Source organism: Rhinoraja longicauda, chromosome 2 (assembly GCF_053455715.1).
Source record: "Rhinoraja longicauda isolate Sanriku21f chromosome 2, sRhiLon1.1, whole genome shotgun sequence".
Classification (NCBI taxonomy): Eukaryota; Metazoa; Chordata; class Chondrichthyes; order Rajiformes; family Arhynchobatidae; genus Rhinoraja; species Rhinoraja longicauda.
Genome location: NC_135954.1, coordinates 88,967,063 through 88,979,747, shown reverse-complemented (window position 1 = coordinate 88,979,747; position 12,685 = coordinate 88,967,063). Strand labels below are relative to the sequence as shown.

The 12,685-nt window shown below is 42.3% G+C and overlaps 1 protein-coding gene across 1 annotated transcript in view; it reads left to right on the top strand.

The window, feature by feature from the left end:
• Nucleotides 1-12,685, top strand: part of galnt12 (UDP-N-acetyl-alpha-D-galactosamine:polypeptide N-acetylgalactosaminyltransferase 12) — a 38,569-nt gene that overhangs the window by 9,782 nt on the left and 16,102 nt on the right. The window contains exons 2-4 of the mRNA XM_078422970.1: nt 49-218; nt 1,607-1,796; nt 7,293-7,478. Coding sequence (XP_078279096.1) covers nt 49-218; nt 1,607-1,796; nt 7,293-7,478 — 546 coding nt within the window. The remainder of the gene's footprint in view (nt 1-48; nt 219-1,606; nt 1,797-7,292; nt 7,479-12,685) is intronic.

Sequence of the window (12,685 nt, the reverse complement as noted above, 5' to 3'; positions counted from 1 at the left end):
TCTTTTGCAAATGTTTGCACTTAACATTTGTTATTATTGCATCTTCAGATGTAAAGAGACGAAATATGACTATCGAAACCTTCCAACCACCTCTGTGGTAATAGCATTTTATAACGAGGCCTGGTCAACGCTCCTGCGGACACTTCACAGTGTTCTTGACACTTCACCTGATATCCTGTTGAAGGAGATTATCATAGTGGATGATTACAGTGAGCGAGGTAGATATAGCTTTCATCAATTGCATTGTTTCTCTTTCTTATCTGGATGTTATTGTTAAAGTATGTACATGTGGGACACGTTTGGTTTTAGCTTTTCAAGCAGTTTAAAAATAAATTGCTTACCCACCCAGTTGAAGATGAATGATGGCATTTGCACTTTTACTTTCTCAATCGAGTCCATAAATATTCAACTAAGTGATTGATATTGCTAAAAGTGGTAACCTTCTGTTGGTGTATTCATCCAGGTGCAGAACATGCCAATAAAGTTCTCCATCTTCCTTAGATTTTATTTCCTTTAAGAAGAAATTATGTTGTAGAGATGTGTGTAGCTCCACCTCTTCTCTGCAAGTCTACATGCAGTCATTTTTTCTTGTAGCCCCGTTTTCTCAGTAAGTTCCAGCTTATCTTCAAAACTGACCGTATTTGAACCATTATAATGGTTGTTAAATTGCGTGAGATATCTCCCTTACTCTGTCCTGATTAATCTGGTGCTTTTATTTGCAATTGGTTGATTTAAAATGATTTTTTTGACTTTTTAAAAACGCAGCTCTGATTTTCCTTTCCTTTTGGATTTATTTTACTTGAAAACAGAATGTAGTACCAAAGCCTTCAATCAGTTTACAATGTTCTCTGTCAGTTCTCAATAGCCCTGAATTCTCTCACCTTTTCAAAAGTTATCTTTAAATATCCTGAGTGATCCAGCCACCACAACTATCCAAGGGAGAAAGTTAGAGGGGTTAAGTTTACATCTCGGTTTTGAATAACTTCCCCCATATCGTGCAACTATATACCTTCAGCCTGAAGACTGGTCCTGTCCCAAAATGTTGTCTGTCTATTCCATCTCCAGTTGCTGCCCGACCTGTTGAGTTCCTCCAGTATTGTGCTTTGTATTTTGCTCAAGTTTCCAGCATTGCAAGATTGCTTGTCTCTATTATATACCTTTGTATGATATATAGACACAAAATGCTGGAGTAACTCAGCGAGACAGGCAGCATCTCTGGAGAGAAGGAATGGGTGACGTTTCGGTCGAGACCCTTCAGCCTGATGTCGGGGAAGTGGGCGGTACATAGATAAGGGTGTAAGGTGTGAAAACAGGACAAAGGGAATGGAGATCAAGGAAAATGTGGAATAGCTCATTGTTAGTTGGGAAAAGGTAACAACAAAGCAAACAGATAAAATGTAGTCGGAGACAGTAAGACTGGTCAGAGAACTGGAGAGAGGGAGCGAGAGAGAGAGAGAGAGAATTAATGGAAGAGTATTTTTCAAAAGGGATTATGTATAATTGTGTGAAACTGTATGATCCTTGATTACTTAAATACTCTTCATATTAGGATTATGCAAAATATTAAACAAAAACATGTCAACGAGTTTAATACTTCTTTTCGCAGAGCACCTAAGGAAGCCTTTGGAGGATTATGTGGCTAATCTTCAAAAAGTCCGATTGATACGTGCTCGAAAGAGAGAAGGCTTGGTTCGTGCACGATTGCTGGGCGCATCTATAGCTACTGGTGATGTCTTGACTTTCTTAGATTGCCACTGTGAGTGCCACATAGGTTGGCTGGAACCATTACTTGAGAGGTAAATTGATGTCTCACTATTGGATATCACTATGCAAATGTACTGTCATACTTTTGGATTGATCAGGATTTAGAATTGCAAAGCATATACAGCAATGAAATTGGCTTTTTGGCTGGATCAACCTAAGATGGCACTCAAGTCATTTCATGTTTTTTCTTGATGCTGGATGCTGCCCTCAACAGCCCCCTATGGACTGTCTCCGGATGCCCACGAGCTACCCCAGTAGACCAACTGCCCGTCCTTGCCGGCATCGTCCCGGCCAACATCAGACAGAAAGAAGCAACGCTGGCCCTTTCTCGAAAGGCACAGACCAGTGATTTCCACCTTCTCCATCAGATCGTCACAGAGACACAGCGACATGTGCGCCTCAAGTCACGGCACCCCTTTGCCATGCAAGCCCACGGGCTGCTCTGTACAACACCGGTTGACACTTCCAAGGCCACCTGGGTCAAGACGAGATGGAGAGACCAGTGGAAATCAGCAGAACCATCTAGGCTACACCGCTACATTGGTGAACCCATGGACGTCCCTGGCCAGGACCTGCCCCGAAAGCAGTGGATAACCCTCAATCGCTTGAGGACAGGCGTCGGATGCTATGGAGTAGTGATGAAGAGGTGGGGTCTCATGGACAGTGCCTTCTGCGAGTGTGGGGACCCAACACAGACAGTGGAGCACATAGTCACCAGTTGCCCCAAATACCGGCCATCGAATTTTGAACGAGGTCAGATTGACCTGGACGATGACACGTTGGCCTGGCTCGCCTCAACGGAGCTCCAAGTCTAAAAGACATATGACAGAAGAAGATGATTTTTCTTTAAAACAATAACCATATTATTTTGCAAAAATAATCCAGGTAAGAGAAGCAAGAGATGGCCATTCAGCTATTTGTGCCTGCTCCACTCTTCAGTAATGTCACTTCTACTTATACATGCAATGCATATCCTTTAATTCATCTAAAGTCTAAAAACCTACGAATATACTCATCACTGGAGTAAATCCCTCTCGTGGAAAATCTCAAGGATTCACTGTTCTCTGGGTGAAGTGATTTCAATCTGTCCTGAATGACCAAGTCCCTATTGCGCTGTTGAAACCTTTGGTTCGAAACACCCAGCCAAGGGAAACAAGATTCTCGCATCAATGGCGTTAAGCTCCAAGAATTTTGTATATTTCAAAGAGACTACTTCTCGTAAACTCTGGACTCGGTCTACTTTATCTTTCCTCTGCAGGATAAATCCTTCCATCCTAGCAATTGATCTGATGAGCCTTTGTGGCACTAACTTGATTACAAGTAAATCCCTGGGTCTCTATACACCATTCCAGGAGTAATCTCACCAGTGCTCTATCTAATTGCATCAGTTGCAATTCTTGGAAATTAACTTTCAGTGATTAATGTCCAAGATACCCAGTCCCCTTTCCACACTAACACTTTTCAAAATCTTGACAGTTTAAAGGAAAAAATCCATCATTTTGCATTTACTTTCTGCACAGGATATTTCATTTGGCCTGTTTCTATCCATTAATTTTGTGTGACTGCATCTCCCTGTCGCCCCTGTATTTTCCTCACAACCCATACTCTCACCTAGTCTTGCACCGTCCAAACTGATCTAAATTATTGTTGTAGCTTGTGATCCCTGTGACACTTTGGAAATCTCAGTCTCCCAAGCCAAAAACATCCCCTTCTCCGTTTTTGTCTTTTAAAAATCCACAGTTTTGCATGAGAATGGGATGGATCAAACTAGGGTGGCACTCATGCCGCCTCCAGTTTTTCCTTTAAAACCATAAACCTATTCCATTTTCTTGTGTTCCCTCTGACGTTTGGACTTTGAGGACCAATTTTTGGTTGAAGTGAAGTAGTCGAGAAGCCAGGGTGCAGATGGAGGCTGCAAAGTCCAGAAGTTTAGGAATGATCTTATTTAGTATTATGGTGTTGAAGGTTGAGTTGTAGTTGATGAACAGTATCCTGAGATAGATGTTCTTATCTGTCGAGGTGATCCAGGCTGAATGTAGTGCAAGAGAGATGGATTCTGCTATAAACTCATTTTCCCTGTATGCAAACTGCTGGCCTTCTAGATTATCTGGAAGACTGGTGCCATTACTAGTCTTTCAAAGCATTTCATTCTCATTGTTAGACCACAAGGCAGTCGCCATTGAGACAGTCACTTTATTTTTCTTAGGGCACTAGAATGATGGAGGCTTCCATTAAACAGAAGAAGAAGACTGTTGAAGTGAGAGATTGAAGATATTGTTGAAGATTGGCACACAATTTTGGATTCTTTGGATTCCAGCAATTCTTATTTTGCTTTCTGAGAGTTTACTTTGGAGAAAGCAGATATGACCTGTCCTTGAGATAAAAGGGAAGAGATGGAGGGTAAGGGGATTCCTAGGTGGAGTTTTGTTTGCTTGTGGAGAACACACTTGGCTGTCTTGTCTAGTGTGGTATCATTCTTCTTGAAAGCTTGAATCTGGACTTCAGCAGAGAGTGAAGCTTCCCAATTTTTCTGGATAGGATAGACTTTAATTATCTTTGTGAATGCAGTCGTCAATACATTCTTCACAAATTGCTAGCCATCTGTCCTCAGCAGATTTGGCACCAGTACACTCTGTCCCTTCATCCAAGTATTAATGAAAGTTATAAATAGTTGAGGCCACAATACAGATCCATGTGACACGAGTTACTGGTTGCCTATCCAAAAATGATCCATTTATCGGACTGTTTAATATTAACCAATCCCTAAACTTTGCTGATATGTGCATGTTTATACTTATCTCTTTATATTTGTCCTGTAACTATTTGTGTTGTTTTAACAAATGCCTTCTGGAAAACCAAATTTACAACTATCAGTTCTCCGTTGTCTATATCCGCTTGTAACGTCAAACCTCAAGCAAATTAGCTAAACACAATCTCCCCTTGCATAAATAGCACATTGAATTTGCCTGATTTTGAATATTTTCAAATGTCCTGATATCTCCTTTATGGATATCAGCATTTTGTTTTGGCTGAACTAACTGGCCCATAGTTTTCTGCTTTTTATTTTCCTTCCCTCTTGAATTATGGTATTACGTTTCTGCAGAACAAAACTGATTACAGATTTGTTGGGTATTGATTTACACACATTCTACTCCTCCACATCCTAGGTATTTATAATGAACAGTATACAGGAACGTATCATAAATTCTATTTTTTTTTTTAAATGGCCCGAAGACAACAAAAAATAATGTAAATTATTTTAGATAAACGAGGACAACCTGTTCAATGCATTGTTCTTGACATTGACTGCCACACACGACCTCGCGTCAGTATGGATACGCAGATGACTTGGCCCTACTGCACTCGGACAAGAGCTGGTCAAATGTTGAGGATGTGGTCCTGGCGGATATGGAACTTGTCGCGGGCTACCTTAAGACCCGGAGACTAAAACTGAGTATGGCAAAAACCACCACAACGGCCTTTCACCTGAACAACAAGGAAGCTCAACGCCAGCTAACCGTCACTCTCAATGGGTCACCTCTACCCTACAACCCATTTCCTACATACCTTGGGGGTGAAACTAGATCGGTAGCTGACCTACAAGCAACACCTTGAAGCTCTCCATGCTAAAGTCTCGGCACGGAACAACCTCCTGCATTGCTTGGCCGGATCGTCATGGGGCGCCAGGACATCTACTCTTTGGACCAGTGCCCTTGCACTCGTGTACAGCGCCGCTGAGTACGCCGCCCCAGCATGGTGCCGCAGCGCTCATACCGGCAAGCTAGACGCCACCCTCAACGACACCATGCGGATCATCACTGGCTGCCTACGTCCTACTCCGATGGATCTCCTGCCGGTGCTCGCAGGTATCGCACCCGCCAAGCTTCACAGAGAGTTCTTCACTCATAGGCTGGTGTGCAAGGCCCCATCGGACGCCAAACATCCTTTGCACCACCTCGCCCAGGATTCACAGCAACTGGGACCTCAACGCCTGTCATCTCGTCACCCTTTCTCCCGTCATGCAGCGACCCTCTGTGGCTCCAGTTTCAACATACTAGGAGCATGGAGAACCAGCTGGGAACAGACATCGCGACCTCCTCAATTCACTGTCGCACCGAACACCACAGCCCCACCTGGCTCGGACATGCCCCGCAAAGAGTGGGTCACCCTGAACCGGCTCCGCACAGGGGTCGGCCGATTCAACGCCAACATGCATCGTTGGGGGTTGCGTCCATCAGCAGCCTGCGTGTGTGGAGCATACCAGCAAACAGCGCAGCACGGCATTTTCGACTGCACTGTCCTCCGTCCCCCTGGTGGAGGGGTAGACCTCACGGCCCTTGACAACAGCACATTGCACTGGCTACAGCGACTGGATGGCGCTACATAATTTCTGCTGCCTCAAATGCAAGAAGAAGAAGAAGAGCCATCCAATTTTGCCTTGGTTGAACTAATGTTTCACAAAAGCTTTATTATATCCCAAAAAGTTGCATCTTCATTACCTTACACTATATTTGAGTTGCACAAAAACAATGCCATTTTTCTATACATTGATTTATATAGGTAGTGATCAGGGGGTAGTTGTTGGAAAGGTGCATTCTTAACATTAATTTCAGATAGTGATTGGGTTAATATGTTTTTTCCCAGCTGCAAAGCATCCACTCTCATGAAGGACCATACAGTAAACCCTAATTTTAACGAACCGCTTTATTACAAATTTCGGTTTTAGCAGACAGACCTTCCGACCAACCCCCTGCTCACACCCGCCTACCCAGCCTTGGCTTAGATCCCCGGCTTGCAAGGTGCACCAGTTAACTCCTCTTCACCCACTGCACGGTCTGGTTGTTGTGGCTCACATTGTAGCCCCAGGGGCCAGGGCTTTCTGTAGGCCTTTGCCACCATCAGGATGCACTCGTTACTGTGGGGATCCCTCCTCCTCTAGGGTTTGTTAGTGAGAGGGGCTACAGCGTGAGCTGCAATTACAGCCACTTCAACTGGACCGTGCAACAGCTGGTGAAGACGAGCTCGCTGGGGCATACCTGTGGCATCGGTGCCTAGTGTTAAGGTGAAACGACACAAATGCTGGAGTATTCAGCAGACTGAATCAGTCTGAAAAAAATGTCCCGACATCACCTATTCATGTTCTCCAGAGATGCTGCCTGACCTGCAGATTTCCTCCAGACCCTAGTCCTTTCGTGTATTAACTATCATCTGCAGTGAATGATAGTTAATGACAATGATAATACCATACTCGGGTATAGCGGACAATTGGCAATAACGGACAAGATTCCTCCCCTCCCCCTATGGTCTGTTATAACGAGTGTTTATTGAATATTAAGTATGATGTGGTTCTAATTGTTACATAAGAAACAGTAGCAGAAGTAGATCAGCTATTTGATCAAATTCATGGCTGATCTTCCACCTCAGTGTAATGTTATTTGGCACTCTTGTAACATAAAGAATGTTTGCAATGTTTGAATGATTTTCAAACCAATTTTGGGACACGTAGTTTGCTTTTTCTTCCCTGTCAGAATTAAAGAAGATGAGTCTGCTGTAGTCTGCCCTGTGATTGATGTCATTGCATGGAATACCTTCGAATTTCTGGGAAATCCTGGAGAGCCTCAGATTGGAGGGTTTGATTGGAGGCTAGTTTTTACCTGGCACACGATTCCTGATCATGAACGAAAACGAAGGCGATCCGCAATTGATGTTATTAGGTACGTTACTGATCAACAAAGTTAAATGTCTGATTAATTCAGTACTTATTGTACAAATCTATATGTATTATGCTCAAACAAATGAATGAGAATTTATTTTGTTCGATCTTTTTTAAAAAAAAGGTAGTTTTCTTGAAATTCTAAGAAATCCAAATTCTAAAATTGCCATCCTGATAAGTTCCAAATGCAAAAACATATATTTCAACACTAATTGTGCTGGGTTGCAAAGATTACAATAACACTGGAAAGTTTGCTTCATAGGTCTAAAGGGTAAGGCTTTATCAAGCCTGCACCATCCTTAAACAGAAATCCTTAAGTGCATGACTAATCTTTGTCTGAGCTTTTGCATACCCAAGGCCATTTCAGACTAATTTCGAGGATTTCATTGACAAACTAAATTTCTGCTGACGGGTGAATAACCTTTGATGAGTAATTGAATTGTAAAAAAAATTGTGTTCTTGGCATATGTGTTGATCCTAGCTCGAGCACATTGAAGGTTTATAGTGAGAGTTCAGCCATTATTTTCTACAGGATTAATAGCTTGATTCTAACATGGCAAATAGATATGAAACGATTGTAAGTAGATCCATTTCTGGGATGAAGTGCAAAGACTCACCACATTCTGGTACCATTGTGCAAGTCTGAAAATTCTCAGAATGTACATATCTGGAGGCGTTCTCCCCCTGCACCAACACAATGACCTGCGAAAACTGCAACAGTGTTGTCCAGCTTTCCCCCTACCACCACAATCAATCTGAAGAAGGATCCGCACCCAAAACGTTGCTTATCCATCTTCTCCAAAGATGCTGCTTGACCCACTGAGTTACTATAGCACTTTGTGTAATTTTTCTGAAAATTCTCATCTCGCCATTAGGAGATACGCATTTCTTATTTTTTTACTTTACAGTTCAATGTCCTGGTGGCACTGATGTAGGGTCTAACTAGCCCAGCATAATGCCGTCTGCTCTTCCCACCACCACTCCATGCAGCTGCCGCAGCTTCTCGCACTTTGCTCACTCATCTGGCTGCTGTAGGACTTTTACTGACCGCTTCCACCAACAACACAACCCATGACCACCACAGCCGGCCTCTCCATTACTCCCCCGCAGCCACCCTTCTTCCTGAGCTTAGGTCCCCGATATTCCCGTTGCCCAAACTGTCGATGGACTTGAGGGTGCTTTCTGAGTGCATGGAAAGTCAGCCTGCAGACCATTCACAGCCACTGCTCTAGCCTCTTGCTGCTATCCTTTGGAAGAAGGTACGGGAGCATGAGATCCTTCACCTCCAGGTTCAAGAACAGCCTCTTCCCAATAAATTCCCAGTCCGATTCTTCATTCGCACTGTCCAATCCTAACCACAATCCTACCTCAACACTGAACAACGGACATTGCACTACTCTGGTTGCTCTACATACTTTGCTTTTTTGCACCATCATGGTATAGTTTGGTTTTATGAGGAATAACTGATTGTATATTTATTGATGTTGTGTCTAGTGTGCTTGTAAAATGGCAGCGAGAACACGCTTCATTGTTCCATTCCTGTGCATGTGACAAATAAACACACTGGAATATTGTAAGCACTTAAAACAGAAGACACAAGGAACTGCAGATGCTGGTTTACAAAAAAAGGCACAGTGTTGGACTAACTCCGTGGGTCAGGCAGCATCTCTGCAGAGCATGGATAGGTCATATTTCGAGTCCGGACCCTTCTTCAGACTAATTGTAGTAGAGGGGAGAAAGCTGGAAGAGAGGTGAGGATGGGACAAAGCATGGCAAGTGATACATAGTCCTGGAGTAACTCAGCGGGTCAGGCATTGGCCGTGGAGAACATGGGTAGATGACGTTTCTTGTCGGGATCCTGGCAACTGATAGCTGGATATAGTGAGGGGGTTTTGGATTGACAGGTGGTTGGATAAAGGTCAGAGATGAAAAGATTAAGAAGTGTAAAATAAACTAAGGATAGAAGAGGCTTGAAATATGAAACCAGAGGAAGGAATGCAGATGGAAGGGGATGAGGTTTGGGGCAGGGGAAAGGGAAAAATGGGGCACAGCAAAGAGTGGGGTTGGTGGGAGGAAGAGTGGGGGGGGGGGGTTACATTCCACATCTCTTCTGTCCATATTTCATCTTGCTCTTTATCCCTTTTCATCTCTGGCCTTTGTCCAACCATCTGCCAATCTAAAACCCCCTCACCTATATCTACCTATCACTTGCCAGGCTTTGTCCTGTTCCTAACCCTCTCTACCAGAGGGGGGGGGGGGGGGGGGGGAGAGGGGGTGAAGGTGAAGGTGAAAGCTGGAAAAGAAGAGGGGCAGGACAGAGCATGGCCGGTAATAGTTGAACACGGATCGAGAGGGATTTTTGATAGGTGGATTGATGGACAAATACAAGAATGAAAAGACTGGTATGGGTCTGGAAAGAATAGAGTCACAGTGTTCAGCTCAAGGATAGAAAAGTTGTGAATTGTGTAGCCATTGCAAATGGTGCAGATGAAGGGGGAGAGGGAGGGGAGAGACCAGTACAAACTCAGCCAGGCGAGGGGAGTTGGGGGAGAGAAGAAAAGGGGGGGTTGTTCTCTGGGAGGGGGAAGGGTTCTGTTGCGGGATAATGACTAAAATTAGAGAATTCAATGTTCATACCGTTGGGTTGTAATTCGCTTTGGATTTATTGTTAGCCATCAATGTGATCCCTGTTCAATTCTAACACAAATTAAAATGCATCTTAATAGAAAATCAATTGTATATCTTTGTGTATGCAGCATTAAATCCACATCAAATCAACATCTGTGGTATGTGCTTGTGAGAGGGAAATTTACATTCTGACCTGCTGAGATATCCCAGCAAACATTTGAATTTGATGCTGTAATGGTAAAGAAAATAAGCCATGCACACTTAGTTCATCATGATCTTCATGTAAAAGCACTTTTACAAAGTAGCTATTATGTAGATATGTCTAACATTTAAAAAATAATTCTTGGTTTTACTTGTGCTTGCACGATATTGTATTTATTTGTCCATGTTCATATTGGTTATCCAATATCTGTAACAATGCTCAACATTGGTTCTAATTATTTTCCCTTTGACAATGATTTTACTGTTTTGTTTGATGCAATTTATCTATTTGGGGTTTTTATTCAGTAAATTGTGAAGTGAAGGGGAATGAAAATGTTTCTGTTAAAATAAAACAAACAGCCCTCTAATATAAGGAAATAACATTTTAATATCTGATTTTTTTAATATACTCATGGATTGGGAATGTAACGAGCCAGTAGAGTATTGGAAGTTCTTCATGGAATCTGTTATAACATTTAAAGTTAACTACTTTATAGTTTCTGAGCCGGAATTTATGGTATTGTAGTTAATTTCGCTTTTTCTTAAAAGATGATACTTAACCTCGTAATGCATGAAATACTCAGTCAATGTGTCACTAAAATTAGTATGGAAATTTGTGGCACAATTTAATGCTTTATGTCCCACTGGATATTAGATGAAGACCACTTTCCAATTCTTGGCCCATAGCTTTGAAGGTTATTCAACTTCCAGTGCTCTGGGTTGCTCGTTAAAAATCTTTTAATCCGATTAATAACTTGCCGTATTGCAAGTACTCCGCAGTAAATACCTCGCCATTGTCGCACTTTAGTTTATAGTAAATTCTGATTATATAAATCTCAAGTCTGTGGCCTTGATGTTTATGATTAAAAGAAAAAGATGATGATGGTAATCAGACCTGATGGTCTACACTGCCCATCAGTTCTGTTTAAGCATTCGGTCCATCTCTATGTATGTGATAATATATGAATTGTTGATATGCAATAATTTTTCATTACACCGACTGTTTTCCTGAAATACATCCACTAAAAAGTGGAGCACAGTTAAGTGTTGCTTGAAGTTTAAAAAAAAAAGATATGAAAAGCAAAAACATTTTGTTCCTCGCGTGAAAGGCAACAGGTTCTTTACTGCCTTAAAGGAGGATAATGGGGTGACTGCAGTCACTTCCAGTTGTGTGTATTGGCAGAATACTCAGCCACTGGAAATTTCAGATTGCTATCGGTTCCTGTGCACAAGTTAAGTTTGCACTTGAGCAGTTCTCACAAGATTGCAATCAGCACTAAAAATGTGGCTTGGCTTTTTGTCTTCAGCAGCTCTCTTCAGAGTTGTACTGCTGAGGGACTACTTGGATAAATTAGTAACTGCTTACTGAAGGTTAAGTCATAGCGTCTGAGAGTCATACTGTGTGGAATCCGGCCCATCGGCCCAACTTGCCCATGACAACCAACGTGCTTCATCTACACTGGTCCTACCTGCCTGCATTTGGCCTGTATCCCTCTAAATATATCCTACCCATGTGCCTGTCTTTATGTTTCTTCAACGTTGTGATAATACTTGCCTTTCAGATACTACCTCCTCCAGCAGCTTGTGCCATATACCTATCACCCTTTGTGTAAGAAAAGTTTCTCCTTGGGTTCCTATTAAATCTTTCCCTCCTCACCTTAAACCTATGTCCTCTAGTTCTTGATTCCCCTACTCTGGGTGAAAGTCTGTGCATTTACCCTATCCATTCATCTCATGATCTTGTACACCTCTGTAAGATCACCCCTCATCCTCCTGTGCTCCAAGGAATAAAGTCCTAGCCTGCTCAACCTCTCCCTATAACTCAGGCTCTCGAGTCCTGGCAACATCCTTGTAATTCTTTCATGCACCCTTTCTAGCTTAACAACATCTTCCCTATAACAAGGTGACCAAAACTGAACACAATGCTCTAAATATGGCCTCACCAATACCTGTTTGTAAAACTTTGTATGAAACTTTAATATATCACACTAATCTGTGCTAATTTTTTTTGGTCAATTTACCTGCTATTCTAAGATTTCATCTATCTCTACCTAAATTTGTTGCAATGTTCAAAAGTATCTTAGTATTGATAATAACAGGACAATTCCTAACATCCATAAACTGCTAATAAAAAGCTGTGTACATTGCTGGTCAGAGCATTATAAGATCTACTTCCCAATAACTGTAATTGAATGATTATTGTTCATCTCTGCTTCCTGCTTTTGATGTTACAGCCGATTGCCTGTCAATTCTGCTACTTGTCCCCTGACTTGGCATGCTCTAACCATCTTCAGGATATTGTGCTACCATACATATTAACATTGCATAAAATCTTATTAACCATTCAACCTTTGTCTGCATATGTTTGCTCTTGTCTGT